The sequence below is a fragment of the Colius striatus genome, chromosome 25 (genome assembly GCF_028858725.1).
Source record: "Colius striatus isolate bColStr4 chromosome 25, bColStr4.1.hap1, whole genome shotgun sequence".
Taxonomy (NCBI): domain Eukaryota; kingdom Metazoa; phylum Chordata; class Aves; order Coliiformes; family Coliidae; genus Colius; species Colius striatus.
Genome location: NC_084783.1, coordinates 2,248,372 through 2,270,468, shown reverse-complemented (window position 1 = coordinate 2,270,468; position 22,097 = coordinate 2,248,372). Strand labels below are relative to the sequence as shown.

At 58.3% G+C, this 22,097-nt stretch overlaps 1 protein-coding gene across 1 annotated transcript; it reads left to right on the top strand.

Moving 5' to 3' along the window:
• The first annotated feature begins 408 nt into the window (after positions 1-408).
• Positions 409-21,598, top strand: POLRMT (RNA polymerase mitochondrial). Its single transcript, XM_062015036.1, has 21 exons — positions 409-484; positions 1,541-1,636; positions 2,249-3,123; positions 3,895-4,025; positions 5,246-5,432; positions 5,880-6,029; positions 6,609-6,776; positions 7,081-7,251; positions 7,913-8,152; positions 8,830-9,609; positions 10,316-10,438; positions 13,188-13,310; positions 14,155-14,334; positions 15,429-15,515; positions 15,778-15,891; positions 17,494-17,543; positions 17,782-17,880; positions 18,741-18,813; positions 19,315-19,397; positions 20,146-20,216; positions 20,892-21,598. The coding sequence occupies exons 1-21, from the start codon at positions 439-441 to the stop codon at positions 20,939-20,941; spliced, it is 3,897 nt and encodes a 1,298-aa protein (XP_061871020.1). The 5' UTR covers positions 409-438; the 3' UTR covers positions 20,942-21,598.
• Positions 21,599-22,097: the final 499 nt, after the last annotated feature.

Here is a 22,097-nt window from a genome sequence, read left to right as displayed (position 1 = left end):
GATTCGGGGTCTACAAATGAGGTGGGTGGAACTCTAAGGAACCTGAGGAGGAGCCTATAAACGAGGCATCTCTGCAGCTGGGTATCAATGGCACTGCACCCTCCCATCCCCCCCCAGCTCCCGTGGTGGGTGGGCAGGGGATGGTCTGGATGTGAGGAGTAGCTGGGCAGCCGAGGGGCTGCTGGGGCCAGGGCTTGGCCTGTGTGTGTGTGTGTGTGTGCGTGTCCCGCGGGACAGCCCCGTGTCCCCCCCGCCGCGACCCCCCGTCACTCCGCTCCCAGCCCGTCCCGTCGGGGCCGCCAGAGGGCGCGGGGAGAGCGGGGATGGGGCGCGCTGCACCATGGGAGTTGTAGTCCGGCGTGGGGGGGGGTGGAAGCGCTGGAACTACAGCTCCCGGCGTGCCCCGCGCGGCGGCAATGGCGGCGTAGCGCTGGCGGCATGGCGGCGCTGCGGCTGCTGGGCCCGGCCCGGCTGCGGGGCGGCGGTGAGGGGCGGCCGGGCCCGCGGGGGCGCGGCGGGGCAGCGGGACGGCCCGGGATGGAGTAGCGCGGCTCTGGGGCTCTGCCTGTCCCGTGGGACGGCGCTGAAGCTGAGGGGTGTGGGAGGCCGCGCTCCGAGCGTCTGGCTGTGTGGGAGCCTCGGCCTGTGGGAAGCGGCCGTGGGGCTGTGGGACCCCGGCCGTGGGGCTGTGGGACCCCGCCGTGGGGCTGTGTAGGGTCCTGGAGGGCTGACCCTGGCCCTGAGGCTGTGGGACCCCGGCCATGGGGCTGTGGGACCCCGGCCATGGGGCTGTGTAGGGTCATGGAGGGCTCAGTCTGGCCCTGAGACTGTGGGAACCCCACTGTGGGCCTCTGGGACCCCGGCCATGGGGCTGTGTAGGGTCCTGGAGGGCTGACCCTGGCTCTGAGGCTGTGGGAACCCCACTGTGGGGCTGTGGGACCCTGGCCATGGGGCTATGGGACCCCGGCCATGGGGCTGTGTAGGGTCCTGGAGGGCTCAGCCTGGCCCTGAGACTGTGGGAACCCCGCCATGGGGCTGTGGGACCCTGGCCATGGGGCTCTGGGAATCCGCCATGGGGCTGTGGGAACCCCGCCGTGGGGCTGTGGGACCCCGGCTACGAGGCTGTGTAGGATCCTGGAGGGCTCAGCCTGGCCCTGAGACTGTGGGAACACCACTGTGGGGCTGTGGGACCCCACCATGGGGCTGTGGAACCCTGGCCATGGGGCTGTGTGGGATCCTGGAGGGCTGACTCTGACCATGTGGCTCTGGGACCCCAACCATGGGGTCTTGGAGGTCTGATCCTAGCTGTGAAGTCCCAGAGGTCTGATCCTGACAGTGAGGCTGTGGGATCCTGGAGGTGTGACCCAACTGAGGGGCTGTGTGAGGTCCCTGAGCCTGACTGTGAGGCTGTGGAGTGCCCTTGGGCATGAGCATCCCCCTGGGGCAGAGCTGGGGGTGTGCACTGAACCCTCCACTGAGATGGAGCTGTGAGGGCTGAAGCCTCCTCTGACCTCTTGGTCTTTGCATCTTTCTGCTGCAGGGATCCCATGGAGTGTTCTCAGGAGCTACTCCTCTGCCAGCACCAAGGAGAAGATGAGCAGGGTTGCCACGTGTGAGAGGACAGAGCTGCTGGAAGGTGAGCTGGGCAGAGCTGCAGGGCATTCCCCTTGCTCAGTGTACTGGGAGGAGTTTTTAGGAGTCTCCACAAGATGTTTGAGCCTGGAAATCTTTGTAGCCTGGGCAAGGATGTGAGGATTGCCATGGAGCTGATGGGCTCCCTCAGCAAGTTCTGGCCTGTCTTAAGGACCTGGAGGCTCACTCTGCTCCCAGGGAGTGTTGAGTCACTGTAAAACACAGCGTGGTCCTAAGGTCCCTCCAGGACATGTGAGGGCTCTACAGACTGACCTGGAGCACCCTTTGGTTTGAGCTCTGGGAGCTGAGGGCATTAAGACCTTGGAGAGAGAGCCAGTGAAGTGAGCAGGCAGATTAGACAAGGGGGAGCTGATTTTCCCCTTGCAGTGACACTGTTGGGTGCCCTGAGGTGCTGGAAGGGGCCACAGCATTAGGTAGATCCCAGAAAGCCAGTGGCTAGAGCAGCTGCTTGTTGGGAGGAGAGCTGGCCCAGGAGGGAAGAGGTCCTGATATGGACACTCCTTCCCTCAGCAGGTTCCTGGGCACATCTAGAGGTCAGACCTTTGGGGTAGGAGACAACCCCTTCACCTCTCCCCATCTGTGTGTCTCCTGGCAGTGCTGAAAGCTCGAGTCAAGCAGCTCCAAGGCAGTAACAGCCCAGAGGTGCCAGAGAACACAGTGGAGTTGGCCTCACTGGGCAATGACAAGTGCCAGGCCCAGCTGCAGAGAGCAGTGGCTCCTGAGCCCCCAGGGGAGCAGACCCCTCCCAGGGAAATTGCTGAGAGCCCAGCCTGGCCCAGCAGCTGGGCTGAGAAGCTGAAGAAGGAGACGTGCATCCACCAGCTGAAGGTGGAGAAGGAGTTATCTGTTGGTGCTTCTTGGCCTGTGGAACAGCAGGGGAAGGTCAAGGCCAAAGCAAAGGCCAAGACCAAGTCAAAAGCAAAAACCAAGGCTAAAGCCAAGACTAAAGCAGAGGCCAAAGCTAAGGCTGAAGCAGAGGCTGAAGCAGAGGCCAAAGCCAAGGCTGAAGCAGAGGCCAAAGCCAAGGCTGAAGCAGAAGCCAAAGCCAAGGCTGAAGCAGAGGCTGAAGCAGAAGCCAAAGCCAAGGCTGAAGCAGAAGCTGAAGCAGAGGTCAAGGCCAAACCAGGGATTAAGGGCAAAGCTGAAGCTAAGAAGACCCTGAAGACCTCAAAGGCTACATTGTCTGCTGCCTGGAGCCAGGACCCTGCTCTGTTCCTCAGTCTCTGTGGGCAGGGGAAACTCAAGGAGCGTCCAAAGATAAGGAAGCCTCAAGCTGAGCTGAAGCACAAGGACAGCAGCCATTACAGGGTCCTGCAGCAGACCATCCAGTCCAACCTGGAGTGTTTCCTGTTCCTGCAGCAGCCACAGGAGGCTGAGAGGTTCCTGCTCATGTACCACAACTCCCCTGGCAGGAGGAGGCACTTGAATGTCGATTCCTACAACGTGGTGATGCGGAGCTGGGCAAAAAAGGTACCGAGCTGTGGCTGCTGCCCTGCTGTGGCTGCTGCCCTGCTGTGGCTGCTGCCCTGCTGTGGCTGCCAGGTTGTTGGCTGGGAGAGGGGAGGCTGGCTCAGGAAGGGAGATGTCCTCAAAGAAGGTGGTGGTGTAGTTTTACCTCTGTGTGTCACATCTGCCTCTTCTGCTGAGAGGGATGGAGCTGATGGGAAGCCACTGGGCAAGTGTGTGGTGGCCAGTGGCAGGACAAGGGGTAACAGGCACAGGCTGGCACACAGGCAGTGCCCCTGGCACAGGAGGAGCAAGTCCTTTGGTGCTGAGGTGAGGGAGCCCTGGCCCAGGCTGCCCAGGGAGGGTGTGGAGGCTCCTTCTCAGGAGGTTTCCAACCCCACCTGGACATGTTCCTGTGCCCCCTGAGCCAGGGGAAGCTGCTGGAGCAGGTGGGAATCAGGCCACTGATCCCTGGGAGGTGACTTTTATAGGATCACACAATCCCTGAATGGTGGGGGCTGGAATGGCCTTGCAGAGCTGCTCCAGCCCCTGCTCCAGCTGGTTCCCCTGGCTCAGGGAGCACAGGAACGTGTCCAGCTGGGGTTGGAAACCTCCTGAGAAGGAGCCTCCACACTCTCCCTGGGCAGCCTGTGAAGTCTCCTCAGCTTTAAGGGGACTAGAGGATGAGGCAGAAGAGACATGGCTAAACCTGCAGAGGAGCAGAGGGTGGTGAAGCTGTGCTTTGGGAGTGCTGGTGCCTGTGGCCACAGTCCCCTTCTCTCTTCTCCCCCACAGGGCCGTTTGAAGCGCATCAGCCATCTCTTTGCCATGATGCACTCTGTGAAGCTCCAGCCCAACCTTGAATCCTATGCAGCAATGCTGGAGTGCATGGGCCACACCTCAGAATCTGTCAAAGTCATCTGGAGGTAACACCCTTCACCTGGGCAGCATCCTCACAACCTGCTGCCTCACTGGGAGAACTGGAAGCTTGCAGTGGCACAGAGGTGCCCTGGCCTGAGGCTGGGAAGACCTGTCCCTGTTGTGTGCACATCTAGATGCTCTGACTCACTTCTTGTGGTCACATTTAGGGATGGGCAGAGCTCCTGCAGTGGGCTCTCCTTGTTGCCACCCCAGCTGCTAGGGAGTTTGAGATCTTGCAAGGAAAGGAGATGTAGGAGGTGAGAACAGCTTTGCTTCTGGTCAGAGCTGTCTCTGCACTCCCCAAAGCAGCTCCCTGAGCCAGGAGTAGTGTCAGCTTGCCCCAAGGGAGGTTGAGGTTGGAGATGAGGCAGAACTGTTCCCTGAGAGGGGTGTCAGCCCCTGTGCCAGGCTGCCCAGGGAGCTGGGGGAGTGCCCAGCCCTGGAGGGATCCCAAAGCCCTGGAGCTGAGGTGCTGAGGGCCAGGGGTCAGTGCTGGGCTGGGCAGGGTGAGGGGAGGGCTGGGGCTGCAGCAGCTTCAAGGGCTTTGCCAACCCAAGTGATTCTGTGATTCTAACCACAGTTCCCTGTTCCTTTGCCCAAGCTGTGACCAGCTCTGTGGGCTCCCTTCTGCTGCCTCAGGGGAGAGGAGAGCTGGGTTATTTAAGGGTGAAGGAACCTGCATCTTTTTGTTCAGTCTCACAACAGCAGTGGAGCTCAGCCTCCCTGAAAGCTGCCTGCTCAGCAGAGGTACAGGCTGGAGGGTGGATAATTGATGGCTGTAACCTGAGGTGGGTGACCTTGTGGGGACAGGCTGTGCTCTGGAGGCAGCTCCCACCTCAGCAGCTCCTGCAGGCTGGCTCTGGGCTGTGTGCAGGGAGAGCTCCTGCAGCCAGGCTGCCCACAGACACGCTCTGAAGGACTGAGGCATCTGCTTTCTGTGGCTCTCTCAGTTCTCTGCCCTGCTTTGGGGAGAGGGTTTTGCTTTTGTGGCTGCCAGGGATTTGGGAGGGGTGGCTCTTTGTCCTGTGATGTGTCTCATGTGCAGCTGGGGGCACAAGAGAGAAAGGAAAAGCCTGATGCAGTCAAGGCTCTTGTATCCTCAGAAGTGCTTACCCCCATGTGTCTCCTCCAGACTTGTGTTTAAAACCTTTGTTCCCTGCCTCATGATGTGCTGGTTTCTGTCCAGCACACAAAGATTCAGCCCATCTTATCTGCCCCACCTCAGCTGCCTGCAGCAGATGAAGATCAATGGCTTTGAAATGGATGACCTCTTCCAGAAGTGCCTGTTTGAGGAAGATGAGAAGGAGAATGTGCTGAAGGCCATCAGGATTGTCCATCCTGACTACCAGCTGCCCCCTCCACCCAGCCCCCAGATCTGCAAGTCTTCTCTGCTCCCAGACTTCTACTCCAAAGTAAGCTCCAGAGCTCAGGGGTGGTGGTAAAGCAGGCCAAGTGGTTCTGGAGCCAGGTGTCCTTGAGACCACTCCAGGCCTGTAATGTGGGAAGCACTTTTTAGCCCAATCTCTGCTCAAAAGCCCACCCAAGTCATCACAGGGGTAAAGAACAGCCTTAGAGAGAAGCTGGGGGCTGGCAGGGGGCTGAGAGATGATGTGCATACACTGGAGGAGATGCCTGTAGGGATGCTTGACCATGACACAGGAACAGAGCAGCCTCTGGAGAAGCTTTTAAACCCCCTGGGGTTTGCCAGCCAGAGACCTCAGCCCTCTGGACACAGAGGTCCTGGAAAAGTGCCTTCAAGAGGGACTGACCCCACATGCTTCTTGCAGGACAGCTGAGACAATCAGCACATCTTCCCTTCCTCAGGCTTTTGGCACTTACTGTCTCAACTCTTCTTGCAGGAGAGGATGGTGTCATACCCCAAGCTGGATTTCTCTGTGCAGGAGCTGCAGGAGTGTTTTCAGCAGCAGCTACAGATGGAGCTCAACAACACCATAACCATGGAGTCAGTGGAGGCAACCAAACCTCTGACCCCTCAGGCCATTAAAGCGGTAAAGCTGAGGCTGGGGGCTGCATGTCTGCAGGGAAAGGGGAGTGTTCAACCCTCCAGATGTGTGGGAGGGGCTGTGGGACCTGGGGCTATTCAGCTGGAGAAGAGAAGGCTGAGGGGGGAGCTCAGCAGTGCTGATCAATCCCTGCAGGGTGGGTGTCAGGAGACTGGGGCCAGTGTTTGGTGTGTGGTGGCCAGTGGCAGGACAAGGGGTAAGGGGCAGAGGCTGGCACACAGGCAGTGCCCCTGGCACAGCAGGAGCAAGTCCTTTGGTGCTGAGGTGAGGGAGCCCTGGCCCAGGCTGCCCAGGGAGGGTGTGGAGGCTCCTTCTCAGGAGGTTTCCAACCCCAGCTGGACACGTTCCTGTGCCCCCTGAGCCAGGGGAAGCTGCTTGAGCAGGGGCTGGGGCTGGAGCAGCTCTGCAGGGCCCTTCCAGCCCCACCATTGTGTGATTCTGTGAGAGATGCAGAGGGTGGTGGCCAGAAGAGGGAGGCAGCTCCTTGGTACCACACTCTCATCCCAGCTTACTCAAATCACTCAGGTCTCACCAAGTTCTTGGCTTGTTTCCCTTTCTGTGCAGCGCAAAGTGCTGGACACGCTCCGTTCCCAGTGGCACAGCTCCATCTTCCAGGCTCTGAGGAAGTCCAGGAGCAACATGCCCAAACTCAAGACAATGTCTGGGCACATTAGTCTCTACCCCTACCTGTGCCTGCTGCCAGATGAGGAGTATGTGGGCATCATGCTGCAGGTAGGTCCCTGCCCTGCCCTCACAGGGCCAGGGGCACAGGCCACAAAGCACTGCTTGGACCAGCAGAATCACAACATGAGCCTCAACATTTGCCCTGGTTATGAGGTGCAGGCTCTGTCTTTTCCTTGTGCTGAGCAGCCAGAGAAGCCCTTGCTCTGTCTTGGCCGTGTTTTCGTCCTCATCATGACATGAACCAGCATCTTCCTATGCTCCCTGCTTTAACTCCCACTTTGTTTCTCTGCTTCTCTGCTCCCTCTTTCTGTTCCTTTCTCCTTAAGAGCCTTTTTACCTTCCCCTTTCTCAGGTCCTCAACACCCTCTCTCCACAAGGAGAATCCCTGACTGTTTTGGCCAGGGAGCTGGGCTCCAAAGTCTACAACAGATATGTCACCCAGAGGAAGCTGCACAGTGGCCAACTGGAGAAGGTGCAGGAGATCTACAAGGACTACATCCACCTCCTGGCAAAGGATGGCAAGGTAGGAACACCTGGGAGAGGACTTCCTGAAGCCTGTGGGTTACAGAGCAGCAGAGCAGAATGAGTAGAGTCAGTTTTCCTGTCCCACCTCCTCACAAACACAAGGTCCAGGTTGTGGGAAGCTGCTGCTAGAGGCCACCAAGAACTGGGGAGATCTCCTCTGGTTCTTTGCAGCCTCCCTGCCTCATGGTGACAGTCACAGAAGTGAGTATTTCTGAAGGGGAAGGCTTTAAATTGGCAGAGTTGATGCCTTGGAGCCAGGCATCTTGTGCAAGATTGCTCTGGGGCATGAGGAGGATGAACTTTGCAGGGAAAGAGGAAGGGAGAAGGAAGCCAAGGCCACCGATGGGAGTAGCTCGAGTGCTTGGTGCATCTGGCCTGGCAGGGGAAGGCAGATCTGCAGCCTGGGAGAGAGGATGAGGATGGGAGTGTGCTGAGGGGAAGGGCTTTGCATTGCTGCTCTCCTGCTGCAGCAGCAGGTTCTCACTGCTGGCCTTACCCCAGCCATGCCAACAGCCCTTCCCCAGATAGCTCTGTCAGGGACGAACCTCAGCGGGACACACGGACAGGAGGAGGGTCCATGTTCCAGCTACACAGATCCCACCCAGCAACCCCTCATGGCTGACCCCTCTCCAACTGATTTTTCTGCTTCCCCCTGCCAGCCTGGTGAGTTTTTGCCACGGGAATATTGGGAGAAGCTGGTGGCAGAAGCAGGTTTTGGGCCTTCAGTGAACCTGAAGGGCTGTGACTGGCCGTACATGCTGCTGGTGCGCCTGGGCATGCACCTGCTGGAGATCCTGGTGAAGACTGTCAAGTTTCCCAGGAACATCCTCAATCCTCGCCTGGAGCCAAGTCTCATCCCTGTCCTCTACCACATCTACTCCTTCTCCAGCACCTGGCAGGTGAGTTTCATCCTGGAGGCTCTGTGGGTGGGCAGGTCAAGCTCTCCAGCAGAACCAGGCTTTTGCAAGGGCCTCACAGCTCCCTGCTGCCTTTGTTGCTCAGGGATGCATCATGGAGACTCTGATTCTTGTGCAGGTGCTGTCAGTACCTAGTCTGATCATTGTGTAATTGCTGATTGGCCACATGGGCTTCCAGACTCCAGCCTTAATGACACGCAGGGACACTGAGGGGCTGCAGCGTGGCCAGAGCCGGGCACAGAGCTGGGGAAGGGGCTGGAGCACAAGGGGCTGGGGAGGGGCTGAGGGAATGGGGGTGTTGAGGCTGGAGAAGAGGAGGCTGAGGGGAGACAGCAGCACTGTCTGACACTCCCTGACAGGAGGCTGCAGGGAGCTGAGGGTCAGTGTCTGAATGACAGAACAAGAGGAAACAGCCTCAAGTTGCCCCAGGGGAGGTTGAGGCTGGAGCTGAGGCAGAACTGTTTCCCTGAGAGGGGTGTGAGCCCCTGTGCCAGGCTGCCCAGGGAGCTGGGGGAGTGCCCAGCCCTGGAGGGATCCCAAAGCCCTGGAGCTGAGGTGCTGAGGCCTGTGGGTCAGTGCTGGGCTCTGACTGCAGCAGCTCCAAGTCCAACCAACATGATCCTATGATAATCCTGTCCTACCGACCTTCTTCTCTCCAGGTTGGGCTGATAAAGCCTCATCCCATCTTCTCCCAGCTCATGTCAGAAGCTGCAGAGACCTTGCTGACCTTTAACTCCTCTTCCATCCCTATGCTGTGCCCTCCAGTCCCTTGGACCTCCCCCAACCTTGGTGCCTTTATCCTCAACGACACCAAGCTGATGCGCTTCGTGGACGGGGCCATGCAGCACCAGGTGCTGCTGGAGCAGTGTCCCCCAGTGAACCTCCACCCAGTGCTGGATGCCCTCAACCAGCTGGGCAACTGTGCCTGGAAGATCAACCAACCAGTGCTGGATATCATCATCTCCATCTTCAATGACAAAGGGAATGAGAAGCTGGACATCCCCCCACCTGTCTCTGAGGCTCCCAAACCTTCTGTCCCTCCTGGCAGCCCCTCTACTTGGACCAAGTCTCAGAAGCATGAGGTGTTGCTGTGCAAGAAGAAGGCAGCTGAGATGCACAGCCTGCGTGTAGATGCTCTCTATAAGCTCTCCATTGCCAACTATGTCAGGGACAAGATCTTCTGGTTTCCTCACAACATGGATTTCAGGGGCAGGACTTACCCTTGCCCACCTTACTTCAACCACCTGGGGAATGATGTCACCAGAGCCATCCTGCTCTTTGCAGAGGGAAGGCCTCTGGGGCCCAAAGGCCTTGACTGGCTGAAGATTCACCTCGTTAACCTGACAGGGCTGAAGAAGAAGAACACTCTGCAGGAGAGGCTGGAGTATGCCAATGAGATCATGGAGGACATCCTGGACTCAGCTGATCACCCACTCACGGTAGGTGGGGAAGGGCTGACAGGGCACTGCTCCTTTTTGGAGTGGAGTGGTGGGAATCTGAACCATGAGGAGCCTGCAGCAAGCCCTGGGTGGATTGGAGAGATCCCCTTCACAGGATCAGCCAGGATTCCTGAATGGTGGGAGCTGGAAGGGCCCTGCAGAGCTACCCCTGCTAAAGCAGGTACCCCTGGCTCAGGGGGCACAGGAATATGTTCAGCTGGGGTTGGAAACCTCCTGAGAAGGAGCCTCCACACCCTCCCTGGGCAGCCTGGGCCAGGGCTCCCTCACTCAATAACCAAACTGCAAAGCAGAGAAGTTCCTCTGTGGTGGAGTCCAAAGAGGAATTGTCCAAACACACTGAGGAGGAAAAAGGGATCAGCATCATCCTGAGTTCCAGAAGAGACTTGCCCATTCCTCTCAGGTAGCAGAGCTGCCAGGCAGTAAAACAAACCAGGAATCAGATCCATTTTGGGACAAAACCATATTGAAGTGTAAGGTTTTGAGTGAGAAAAGGTGCAACAAGGCATTGCTGAGGCTGCAAACAACAGCCATCTGTGTGAACACAGGGACATCCAGGGCAGTGGAGGTCTGGTGGGAGGAGAGGCTTTGTCCAGTGTATTCCAGGAGCACAGAGGCTCCTGCCTTTGCTTTGTGGGGCCACAAGAGCATTGGTCACTCTTACCAGTGTGTGCTTTGCTGTTCCCAGGGCAGGAAGTGGTGGATGGACACAGATGAGCCCTGGCAGACCTTGGCCTGCTGTATGGAGATCGCCAAAGCCTCGAGGTGCCCAGATCCAGCAGCCTACATCTCCCACTTCCCAGTTCACCAGGTGGGAGCCCAAGGGATCCACACAGCACATGGGGCTGAAGGGGGGTGGGGGAAACAGGCAGAACACACAGCTCAGGGCAGAAGAATCCCACAGTCATTTGGGTTGGCAAAGCCCTTGAAGCTGCTGCAGCCCCAGCCCTGCCCTCACTCTGCCCAGCCCAGCACTGACCCCTGGCCCTCAGCACCTCAGCTCCAGGGCTTTGGGATCCCTCCAGGGCTGGGCACTGCCCCAGCTCCCTGGAGTGAAGCATCCAGGTCTCCAGCACTGTATTTACTACACCATGTGGCCAAGGCTTTTTTAAGAATGGGAGTGCAGTCTACAGGCATCTTGGCTTGAGGACTCCAGTAATTTGCTGTTTCATGCAGCTGTTCATGAGCCAGTGCACTTGGGTGCTGCTTTGCTTCCTTTGGCTGGAGCTGAGCCTGTCTGGGAGGTTGCTGTTGGCTGCCCACAGGGTGAAAGCAGGGCCAGTCTTTACCTTCTGCAGCTTCAGGATCAGGACTGGAAGTCAGCCTGACCTGACTGGTGGGAGAGCACCTGCCCAGCTGAAGTTCTCGGGGCTGTGGTGAGAATTTGGGGGCTTTTGGTCTGCTCCTGTTCTGAGGCTGAAGCCAAGCAGCTCTGCAGGAGCACAAGGTGGGAGAACTGGACCTCTGTGCTGTGACTATTGCCCTGTGTCCTGCCCCTGCTCGGTCCCAGACATGCCCACGTTCTGAGTGGGGCAAGCACAGCCTTTCAGGTGCTGCTCAGCTCTCTGAAGGCATCCTGCACCTCTGGATCCTGCCCTTGGGCCACAGCAACCCCAGGCACCTCTCCAGGCCGGGGCAGAGGGGCTGGGAAGCTGCTGGAGGGAAAGGACCTGGGTGGCTTGGTGCCAGCAGCTGAACAGCAGCCAGCAGCGTGCCCAGAGGGACAAGAAGGCCAGGGGCATCCTGGCTGGGCTCAGCAGTGGGGTGGCAGCAGGAGCAGGGCAGGGATTGTCCCCTGTGCTGGGCCCTGGGGAGGCTGCAGCTCCAGGGCTGTGTCAGTGCTGGCCCCTCACTCACTGCCACAGGGACACTGAGGGGCTGCAGCGTGGCCAGAGCCGGGCACAGAGCTGGGGAAGGGGCTGGAGCACAAGGGGCTGGGGAGGGGCTGAGGGAATGGGGGTGTTGAGGCTGGAGAAGAGGAGGCTGAGGGGAGACAGCAGCACTCTCTGACACTCCCTGACAGGAGGCTGCAGGGAGCTGGGGGTTGGTCTCTGCTCCCAAGCTACAAGTGAATAGGACAATAGGGAAGGGGCTGCAGTTGCCCCAGGGGAGGTTGAGGTTGGAGCTGAGGCACAACTGTTTCCCTGAGAGGGGTGTCAGCCCCTGTGCCAGGCTGCCCAGGGAGCTGGGGGAGTGCCCAGCCCTGGAGGGATCCCAAAGCCCTGGAGCTGAGGTGCTGAGGGCTGTGGGTCAGTGCTGGGCTGGGCAGGGTGAGGGGAGGGCTGGGACTGCAGCAGCTTCAAGGACTTTAACAACCCAAACAGTTCTGTTTCTGTGATTCCATCTGTCCTTCCCTGCTGCCATTAGCCCACACTCAGCCCCTTCTCCTGTCATGTCCCAGCAGCCCCACAGCTCTCTGTGCAGCCACTGCCCAGCCAGCTATCTGTCTGCACTGATAAATCCCTGTGCTGCATGGGAGACAGTGATTAATTGTTTTCCTGGTGAGAGGGGTTTGCTCATCCCATTAGAAGATCAGATGGCCACAGTGAAGTGTGGGGGGAGAACAGGGGTGTATTCTGCCAGCAGCAGTCTGGAATATGTATGAGACAGTCTAACTGATACTGTTATAACAACAAAAGATCAAGAGAGCAGTTGTGGGAGTGTGGAGGGTGCTGTTAATGAAATTCAAGCAAGGACTTCTTCTGGAGGGCACCCCAGTGTCTTTCCACCTGAGTCATCAGCACTTGGTTAATAGAGACAGCTCTTCTGCAGCCCTGACAGTTCTCAGCTCTGCAACTTGCTGCACTGCAGGGTGCAGGGAGGAGGGGGAGAGGAGAGGAGGGTTGATCCTGCTGGCAGCTGCAGGCAGAGCCCAAGCACAGGAGGAAAAGGGACAATCCAAAGCAGCAGCAGCACATCTGTGGGAAGCCTTTCTGCTGGTGATGTTTGGGGAGCAGCAGGATCTTCTCATGCCATCACTCAGGTCCTGCCCATCTCATCCAAACTGATCTTGGTCCCAGGGGGACTGTCAGGGCAGCTGCTGGGACAGATCAATCCATGATCTCTGTAACTGCAGCTCTGGGGAAGGCTGAGTGGGAGCTGGTTTCTGCCAGGGGGAGCTTTCCAGCACTTGCTGAGTGACCTTCACCTCATCCTGCCTCTGACCCCACTCCTGGGCTTGCTGGTGTTGCTGTGGCTGTTGCCTCTTGGGGCTTCTTCCAGCATCCCAGACAGATCAGTTGTTTTCTGAGTGTCCTGGCTGTCAGTGTTTCCACAGAGCTGGTGTGTTTGAAGATTCAGGGAGGGGACCATGTGATGGGGAGGCTTTGTTGGTGTCAGGCAGGCAGCAGGTACTGATGAGACCCAGACAGGGAAACTGGCCAGGAGGAAAATGGAAACTGGTGTAGCCCTGGCCAGTGCTGGGAGATGAGCTGCAAAGCTGCCTGGAAAGGGCAGGGAAATGTCCTAAAGCTCCTGAGCTAAGTGTGTCTGCCATTGAGCTGGGGATGGGTGAGCAGGGCTAACTCACACTAACACCTAACAAGTCTCCTCACTGGCAGGATGGCTCTTGCAATGGTTTGCAGCACTATGCAGCTCTTGGCCGGGACCTTATTGGTGCCATCTCTGTCAACCTGATGCCCTGCAGTGTGCCCCAGGATGTCTACAGTGCAGTGGCCCAGCAGGTGAGGCACAGTGACAGGTTCCTCATGGACCTGCCTCCCCTCCTTGCCAGGGTACTGAAGGCCCTCTCTACTCTGTCCTGGTAAGGCCACACCTGGAGTTCTGTCCAGCCCCAGCCCCTGCTCCAGCAGCTTCCCCTGGCTCAGGGGCACAGGAACGTGTCCAGCTGGGGTTGGAAACCTCCTGAGAAGGAGCCTCCACACCCTCCCTGGGCAGCCTGGGCCAGGGCTCCCTCACCTAGCACCAAAGGACTTGCTCCTCCTGTGCCAGGGGCACTGCCTGTGTGCCAGCCTGTGCCTGTTCCCCCTTGTCCTGCCACTGGCCACCACACACCAACCACTGGCCCCATCCTCCTGACACCCACCCTGCAGGGACTGATCAGCACTGCTGAGATGTCCCTGAGCTCAGGCTTCTCTTCTCCAGTTGAACAGCCCCAGGGCTGCAGCCTTTCCTCCTCACACACATGTTCCATCCCCTCAGCATCTTGCTGTCCCTGCACTGGCCTCTCTCCAGCAGTTCTCTGCCTCTCTGGAGCTGGGGAGCCCAGAACTGGCTGCAATACCTGAGTCCTGATGCCATGTCCTTGTGGTGTCTGGCACCATCCAGCTGCCAAATGACACTGCTCTGCTGAGGCAGCAGTGGAAAGCTCTGGCCCCCACAGCCACACTTATCTGTGAGATCCAGATGCCTCTTTTCTCTTTCAGCAGCTGATCTCAGTTAAGCAGGGCTGGGCAAGGTGGGGAAGCACAGCTTGAGGGGGAAGGTTCTTGTAGCCCCCTCCACCTCTCCCCAAGCCATGAAGAGCCCTTGGGCCAGTGTGACTGGCTTTGGGGCTGCTCTCCTCAGGTGGAGGAGCTTAGGAAGAAGGATGCTGAGCAGGGGGTGAAGATTGCCCAGGTGCTCCAAGGCTACATCAGCAGGAAGGTGGTGAAGCAGACGGTGATGACGGTGGTGTACGGCGTGACACGCTACGGCGGGCGGCTGCAGATGGAGAAGAGGCTCAAGGAGATGGACGAGTTCCCTGAGGTGCTGTGACTGCCCCAGCCTCCCTCAGCCCAAGCCCTGCTGGGGGAGGCACCTGCAATGCCTTTCTTGTGGCTTTCCTTCCTGCCTGGTGCTCTCTTTACCTCTCAGATCTCAGCTAACACTGCTGAGTGCAGCACTGAGCTCCCCCGTGCCCACCTTGTGATCCCCCCATGCCAGCCCTGTGATCAACCCCCCCCATGCCCATGCCAGCCCTGTGATCATGCCCCTGTAATCCCTCCCATGTCTGTGCCAGGCCTGTTGTCATGGTTCAGGCCCAATGGCAACAAAGCCCTACACAGCCCCTCCCTCACTCATTCCCCCTGCCCACACCTCGCATAGAATGGGGAGGGGAGTTGGAAAGGAAACTCCAAACCTGGGGGTTTAAGGTAAGAACAGGGGTTATAACTGACTTAAATATAACAAGAGGAAGAAGAAGAAAGTATAATAATAGTAAGTAAGAGAAACAAAACCCAAGAACAAGGCAAGTGCTGCCCAGTGCAGTTGCTCCCCAGCTGCTGACTGGTGCCCAAGCAGGGATCTGCCCCTCTCCACCAGCCACCCCAGTTTCTATACTGGGCTTGACTCCTGTGGTGTGGAATAGCCCTGTGGCTAGCTGGGGTCAGCTCTACTGGCCACATTCCCTCCCAGCTCCTGGTGCCTCTGCCACTCACTGTCAGGGCAGGGGGAGAAGCAGGAATGAGCTTGATCTTCAGTGTAAACCCAAAATACAGCCCTGGAGCAGCTACTAGGAAGGAAATTAACTCCATCCCAGCCAAAAGCAGGACACCTGCCCAGTGTCTGCCAGGGCTTGTGGCTGGGAAGGGATTCTTGAGGTGGGGCTGCTCCTCATCCTCCCTGGGCCCAGCCTCAGCTGGTGTTTCAGATGCAAAACAAGGTTTGTGCCTTTGTTCTTCCACCTGGAAATGGCCCCTGTCCTCAGCATTGCTCTTGGAAGCTTGTTCCTCTTGATGCTTGCTTCTTGCTTAACACAGCTTGTGATGGGGGCAATTCTGAGGCTCTCTTAGCTCCCTCCAAGCTCCATCTCTTGCTCCACATCTTTAGCTGCCCCTTTGCTCTGTCTTGTGTCTGTGCAGGAGTGTTTGTGGGAGGCATCTCACTACCTGGTGAAGCAGGTGTTCAATGTCATCAAGGAGATGTTCTCAGCCACTCGAGATATCCAGGTAAGGTGCCTGATGCCTCTTATCTCTCCCTTCTTTCTTCTACCCTGGCTCACAGACAAGGGGATGCTCCCTGGGGAGGGGATGCTTCCAGCCCAGAGCTGTGAGATTGTGCCTGGTGCAGAGCCAAACCCCCCCAGTAAATGCTGGACTGTCCCAGTCAGTGGCAGGAATCGGGCTGGCCTGTGCTGGGAGGGGATTGGGATCTCTCCCAGCTGCCCAGACTAACTCCAGCTGCTCTTTTCCCATCTTCCCTGTGCTGAAGAACTGGCTGACAGAGAGTGCCAAGCTCATTGCCCAGTCGGGACAGACGGTGGAGTGGGTGACGCCGCTGGGGCTCCCCATCCTGCAGCCCTACTATCGCTCCAGAGCTGCTGTGGTAAGTGTCTGCTCTGGGGGTCTCATCCACCCCTTCCCCTCCCTGATGGGGAGCAAGGGCAGCTGAGCTTTGAGGCAACTGGCTAAAGCCTGGCAGGTTGGCATCATAGAGTTGTTTTGTTTGGCAAAGCCCCTGAAGCTGCTGCAGTCCCAGCCCTCCCCTCACCCTGCCCAGCCCAGCACTGACCCACAGCCCTCAACACCTCAGCTCCAGGGCTTTGGGATCCCTCCAGGGCTGGGCACTCCCCCAGCTCCCTGGGCAGCCTGGCACAGGGGCTCACACCCCTCTCAGGGAAACAGTTCTGCCTCAGCTCCAACCTCAGCCTCCCCCAGGGCAACTCCAGCCCCTTTCCTCTTGTCCTGTCACTTGTTACTGGGGAGCAGAGACCAACCCCCAGCTCCCTGCAGCCTCCTGTCAGGGAGTGTCAGAGAGTGCTCCTGTCTCCCCTCAGCCTCCTCTTCTCCAGCCTCAACACCCCAGCCCCTCCCCAGCCCCTTGTGCTCCAGCCCCTTCCCCAGCTCTGTGCCCGGCTCTGGCCACGCTGCAGCCCCTCAGTGTCCCTGTGGCAGTGAGCGAGGGGCCCAGCACTGACACAGCCCTGGAGCTGCAGCCTCCCCAGGGCCCAGCACAGGGGACAGTCCCTGCCCTGTTCCTGTTGCCACCCCACTGCTGATCTCAGCCAGGATGCCCTTGGCCTTCTTGCCCCCCTGGGCACGCTGCTGCCTCCTGTTCCTCCACTGTCAATAACCCTCCCACGTCCCTTTTGACCATCACCTGCAGCTGAGCCTGCAGAGAGGTGAGATTCGTGTGTGCAGGCACATCCTTCAGCCTCCTCCCTCCCTGCAGAGACCAGAGTGTGTGGGTGGGCTGGTGAGGAAGCTCTGCTGCTCCCATCCCACTCAGGCAGCTGGGGCAGGGGCCTGTTCCCTGCACCCAGGAGCTTTCCTCAGAGCTCCCGTGATTCAGTCGCCGCTCTCGTCTCCCACACGTTGCTGAGCTGACTCACAGCTCCTCAGCCTGGCTCGTCCTCACAGCCCCTCACCTCCAGGAGCCCTTGTCTTATCCCTACCAGAGTGAATCAGTGCATTGCTGGGAAGGAGTGAAGGATGCCTGCCAGCATCCTGGGGAGGGGAAGCAGGAGAGGTGTGACTGAGGCCTCACAGCTGCCCTGGGGACTGGGATGCCTTGGAAAGGTCCCTGCCCAGGCCCCTTGTTGTGGCCTCAGATGTTTCCTGCAGCTCATGCTTGCTGATCCCACTGCAGAAGTACAGGGCAGTGCCAAGTGCTTTGTGCTGCTGCACAGTGCAGTGTGAGTGCTGATCTGTGGGAGCAAATGAAACATGAGCCACCAATGTGCCCTCGTGGGCAAGAAGGCTGATGGCATCCTGGGGGCATCAAATAGAGTGTGGGCAGCAGGTTGAGGGAGTTTCACCTCCCCCTCTGCTCTGCCCAGGGATCAGGAGATTTCCAAACCCACCTGGACAAGTTCCTGTGCCCCCTGATTGAGGGGAACCTGCTTTAGCAGGGGCTGGGGCTGGTTGAGGTGTGCAGGGCCCTTCCAAACCCCCACCACTGAGGGATCCCTTTTCTGTCTCCCTGCAGGTGAGCTGTAACATGCAGCAATTGAGTTTGAAAAGCTCCAGCACCAGCCAGTAAGTAAACTCATGGTCTTACTGAGACCCCAGCCCATGCTTTGGGGACAAAGCCAAAGCTTTCCCATCAGTGGCACCTTCCACTGAGTGTCAGAGCTCTTGGTACACCCCTGAGCTGCAGAAAGGCAGCCAGAGATGCTCTTCAGGGCTGTCTCCAGCAGCTCCAGCTCTTGGCTGGCACATTCATTGTTGGCTTGGAAGTGCCTCAGCTCCTCCCATCTCTCTCTCTGTGCTGCAGGAAGCCTGACACAGTGAAGCAGAAGAATGCCTTCCCTCCCAACTTCATCCACTCCCTGGACTCCACACACATGATGCTCACAGCTCTGCACTGTCTCAGGTATGAGCAGGCAGCTGGGGCTGCTCCTGCCCTGGGCATCAGTCTCTGCAGGGAGAGTGTCACCAGGGTGAGGGGTGTGATGTGGGAATGGAGTTTTCCTGGGGGTGGGTGTTTGGGCCTTCTGGCAGAGAGGGATGGGAAGAGGCAGCAGGGACAGAGACATGAAGGGTTGGCCTTGTCTCTTGCTGAAGATCTGCAGGGAAGTTTTCCCCCTCTGCTCTGCCCTGGGGAAGCCTCATCTGGAGTCCTGGGGCCACTTCTGGGCTCCCCAGCTCCAGAGAGACAGGGAACTGCTGGAGAGAGGCCAGTGCAGGGACAGCAAGATGCTGAGGGATGGAACATGTGTGTGAGGAGGAAAGGCTGCAGCCCTGGGGCTGTTCAACTGGGGAAGAGAAGCCTGAGCTCAGGGGGATCTCAGCAGTGCTGATCAGTCCCTGCAGGGTGGGTGTCAGGAGGCTGGGGCCAGTGTTTGGTGTGTGGTGGCCAGTGGCAGGACAAGGGGTAACAGGCACAGGCTGGCACACAGGCAGTGCCCCTGGCACAGGAGGAGCAAGTTCTTTGGTGCTGAGGTGAGGGAGCCCTGGCCCAGGCTGCCCAGGGAGGGTGTGGAGGCTCCTTCTCAGGAGGTTTCCAACCCCACCTGGACACGTTCCTGTGCCCCTGAGCCAGGGGAAGCTGCTTGAGCAGGGGCTGGGGCTGGAGCAGCTCTGCAGGGCCCTTCCCACCCTCAGCATTCAGAGACTCTGTGACTCCCCCTCCTTGTGTAGGCCCCATATAGATCCCTGCAGGAGGGTGTCCATGGGGTAGGGGATGTCATGGATAACTCTCAGCTTCACCTCCTGGCACCTTCTGCCTCCCAGACAGGGTCTGACCTTCGTCTCAGTCCACGATTGCTACTGGACTCACGCGCTGACCGTGGACATCATGAACCAGGTGAAAGTGTCCCCCTGGCTCCCTTGTGAGCAGGATCTTGCTGATCTGTCCTCTGGGCACTTGCCAGCCCTTCCCTCCCCTGGGCTTTGCTCCATAGCCCGATTGATTTACCCAGACAAAGTGAATTTGAGGTGCTTTTGGTGGTTCCAGCCCATTCCTTAGTGCCATCCACCCTTCAGGGACTCTCTGGAGGAGAATCTGTCTCTAAATCAGCCTTTGAGAATCTGTGCCTGTAAGACAGCACCTAACAGGATGGGTGTCTCTGTGTCCTGCCCCTGGAGTGCTCTGAGGGCTTTGAGGGCTCTTGCACAGTAGATTGATAAACGAGGATCAACCTCTGCATCCCACCTCCCCAGGCTGATTCCCTTCACCCCTGTCTGGCAGCTCCCCTTCCCTCTCTTCCTTACCCTTCCCCTCACCTCTGACCTGGCTGAGAAGCACTGATGGGATGGTGGGGAAAAGGTCTCTTAACCCACATCTCCCTGTTGCTTCCTGGATCAGATCTGTCGGCAGCAATTTGTGGCTCTGCACAGTGAGAAGATCCTGCAGGATCTGTCTGAGTTCATGCTGGAGAAGTACTGCAGGTATTGTACTGCTGAGCCCCTGCAGCTCCTTCCTCTTCCCCTCTCTCAGGGGTGGTTGTTTTACCCAGTGACAAGTGACAGGACAAGAGACAGTCTCTGCTCCTTAGTAATGAGTGACAGGACAAGGGGAAATGGCCTCAAGTTGCCCCAGGGGAGGTTGAGGCTGGAGCTGAGGCAGAACTGTTTCCCTGAGAGGGGTGTCAGCCCCTGTGCCAGGCTGCCCAGGGAGCTGGGGCAGTGCCCAGCCCTGGAAGGATCCCAAAGCCCTGGAGCTGAGGTGCTGAGGGCTGTGGGTCAGTGCTGGGACTGCAGCAGCTTCCAGGGCTTTTCCAACCCAAGTGATTCCATGATGTGCCTGGAGGTAGCTCTGGAGGGAAGCTGAGCTGCTTTCTGCATCCTTGGCTAGAGAACTGCAGCAGGATTTGGTGCTGGAATCTCTCACTGGGCCTGGGCTGGGCTGTAATGTCTGTGCTCTGGGTTCCCCACTGTGAGTGAGGCAGTAGGGGCTGGGCAGGACACGTGTAGGGCTCAGGATTACCACTGCAGAGCAGGACAGCACAGCCTGAGCTGGGTCTGTAGGTGCCTCAGCACTACAAGCCCTGAGGCTGCTGTGGCAGGGCCTGAGCCCTGCTGAGGGTACCTGGGAGAGCTGGATCCCAGTGTCAGGGGCTTGCAGTGGGGGATCAGAGGAAGATGCACCTTCTCCCACAGTTCCCATGCTGATTTGCTTTCCTTCTGCTTCATCCAGCCCTGACAGGGAGACCAGAGCCCTCTGGCAGAAGAAACTGATGGAGCAGCTGTCAAATGTCCCCAAGACAGGTAAGAGCATGGGGCAGGAACTGGGAAGCTCTGGAGCAGTTGGGACGTGTGGAGAAGCCTCCAGAATCACTTGAGCTTGTGTGATGACTGAAGCTTTACATCATGAGGGTCCAGCTGCCCCCTGAGAGTGGATTTTCCTGCCTGTGCCCCTGGGATTCTCCCCCAGAGCTGACCCACCTCATCCCATCCCCCTCTCCTCATTCTTCTCCCATCTGTTCCCAGCCACGAGGCTTTTGCCTGGAGATGAGAGTGAGGCACATGGTTAATTGCCAGGATCTAGATGATATACATGCAATGGGATTAAGGCAATGGGTTTAACTCCTCCTAAGCTCTCAGCCCTGCTGCTGCCAGACCATCTGTTTGGCCTTTGTTCTGCCTCAGCAAACGGTGCTCAGTGGCCATGCTCAGCCCCAGCACCAGGGATGATTCCTACCCTCTACCCTTCTTTCCTTGTCTTGCTGCTGTTCCACTCTCCTGTCCTGCTCTTGCTGCCTAAATCTGGAGGCACAGCAGTTCCTGGAAGACCTCAAAGATCCCTGTTGTCAGCAGGGGCTGAGCTGAAGCAGTTGTCTGCAAGAAGCTGAAGCAGGGCCAGGGGCAGCTTCTCTCTCATTTGTCCCATCTCCACCTTGCCCTGCTCCTGCTCTGCCCTGACCTCTCCTTCCCTTCCCCCAGGTGAATTGAACCTGAAGAAGGTGATGGATTCCACTTATTTCTTCAGCTGAGCCCTGGCAGCCACAGTGGCCCTGGGCTACCTCTGGCCTGCTGGCTGCCTCAGAAGCTGTGGTAGGCACCAGCCCCTGAGGCTCCTCTGTCTGTATCTCATGGGGAAAATGGGTTCAGCTGCCCACCCAGCAGAGAGATCTGCCCCAGGGCAGACTGGGATGCTGTGAGGACGTGTGAGTGGCAGACAGGGTGTCTGCATGGCTTGTTGCTGCTTGTGTCCCAGCTCAGGAGAGCAGGCACAGAGCCCTGGGGAGGGCTGCAGCTCTCTGCTGTGGGGCTGAGGGGGCAGAGGTGGGGCTAGCTCCTCTCCATCCTCACCCTGGCACCATGTGCCTGCCAGGGCTGTGAGTGCCAGAGCTTGCTGTCTCTGGTCTGGCCTGGGCTGCCATCCCTCTCCATCCCTCCAGCAAGCTCAGACTTTCTGGGGCTCAGACCCCTGCCTGGAGGGCAGCAGGAGCCTCCTGCTCTGCTCTTGGCCACGGGGCAAGTGCTGCTCTGGGTGCCCTGCTCCAGCTGCTGGGCACTGACCCATTTTCCCCTGGCACAGCCTCTGTGGCTCCTGACTCATTTCCAGGGACTTGTTTCACCTCTTCTCACTGGGGCTCACACAGGGAAAACCTCTAATGGGTGTGGAGGTGTATGATACTGTAAATAAAATGGGCTTTGAAATAGAAGATGGGAGCTGTGCCCTGTGTCCTGTGCCCTCTGCATCTTGGCCCAAGTCTGGGCTCTCACCTCATCTTTCTGGGGCTCTGGGGGCAGTGGGACTGATGTGTCCCCAAACTGCTGCTGTTTGTGCTGACTGGTTGGTTCAGTTATTCACTGAGGTGTCACATTCTGGAAATGCTTTTGTAGCAGAAATAGAGACAGAACTTCAACCCCCCCCTCACTTCTCCTCCCCCAGCAGAGTGTGGCTGGTGCAGCTCCTGGGCTCTTCCAGTCCTTCTCTCCCCAGGGCTGGGTGTGTTTGGGTGCTGCTCCTGCAGCTGGAGATGGGTTTTAGGCCAAACTGTCATCTGAACCCTCCAATTCTAGTTCACAGCCTCCTCCCATCTCCATCCTTGGTGCTGCTGGAGCAGGGACACAGCAAGGGGAAAGGCTCAGAGAGGAGACTTTGCACCTTCTGATTGTTCACAGAATCATCCCCTGGGAGCA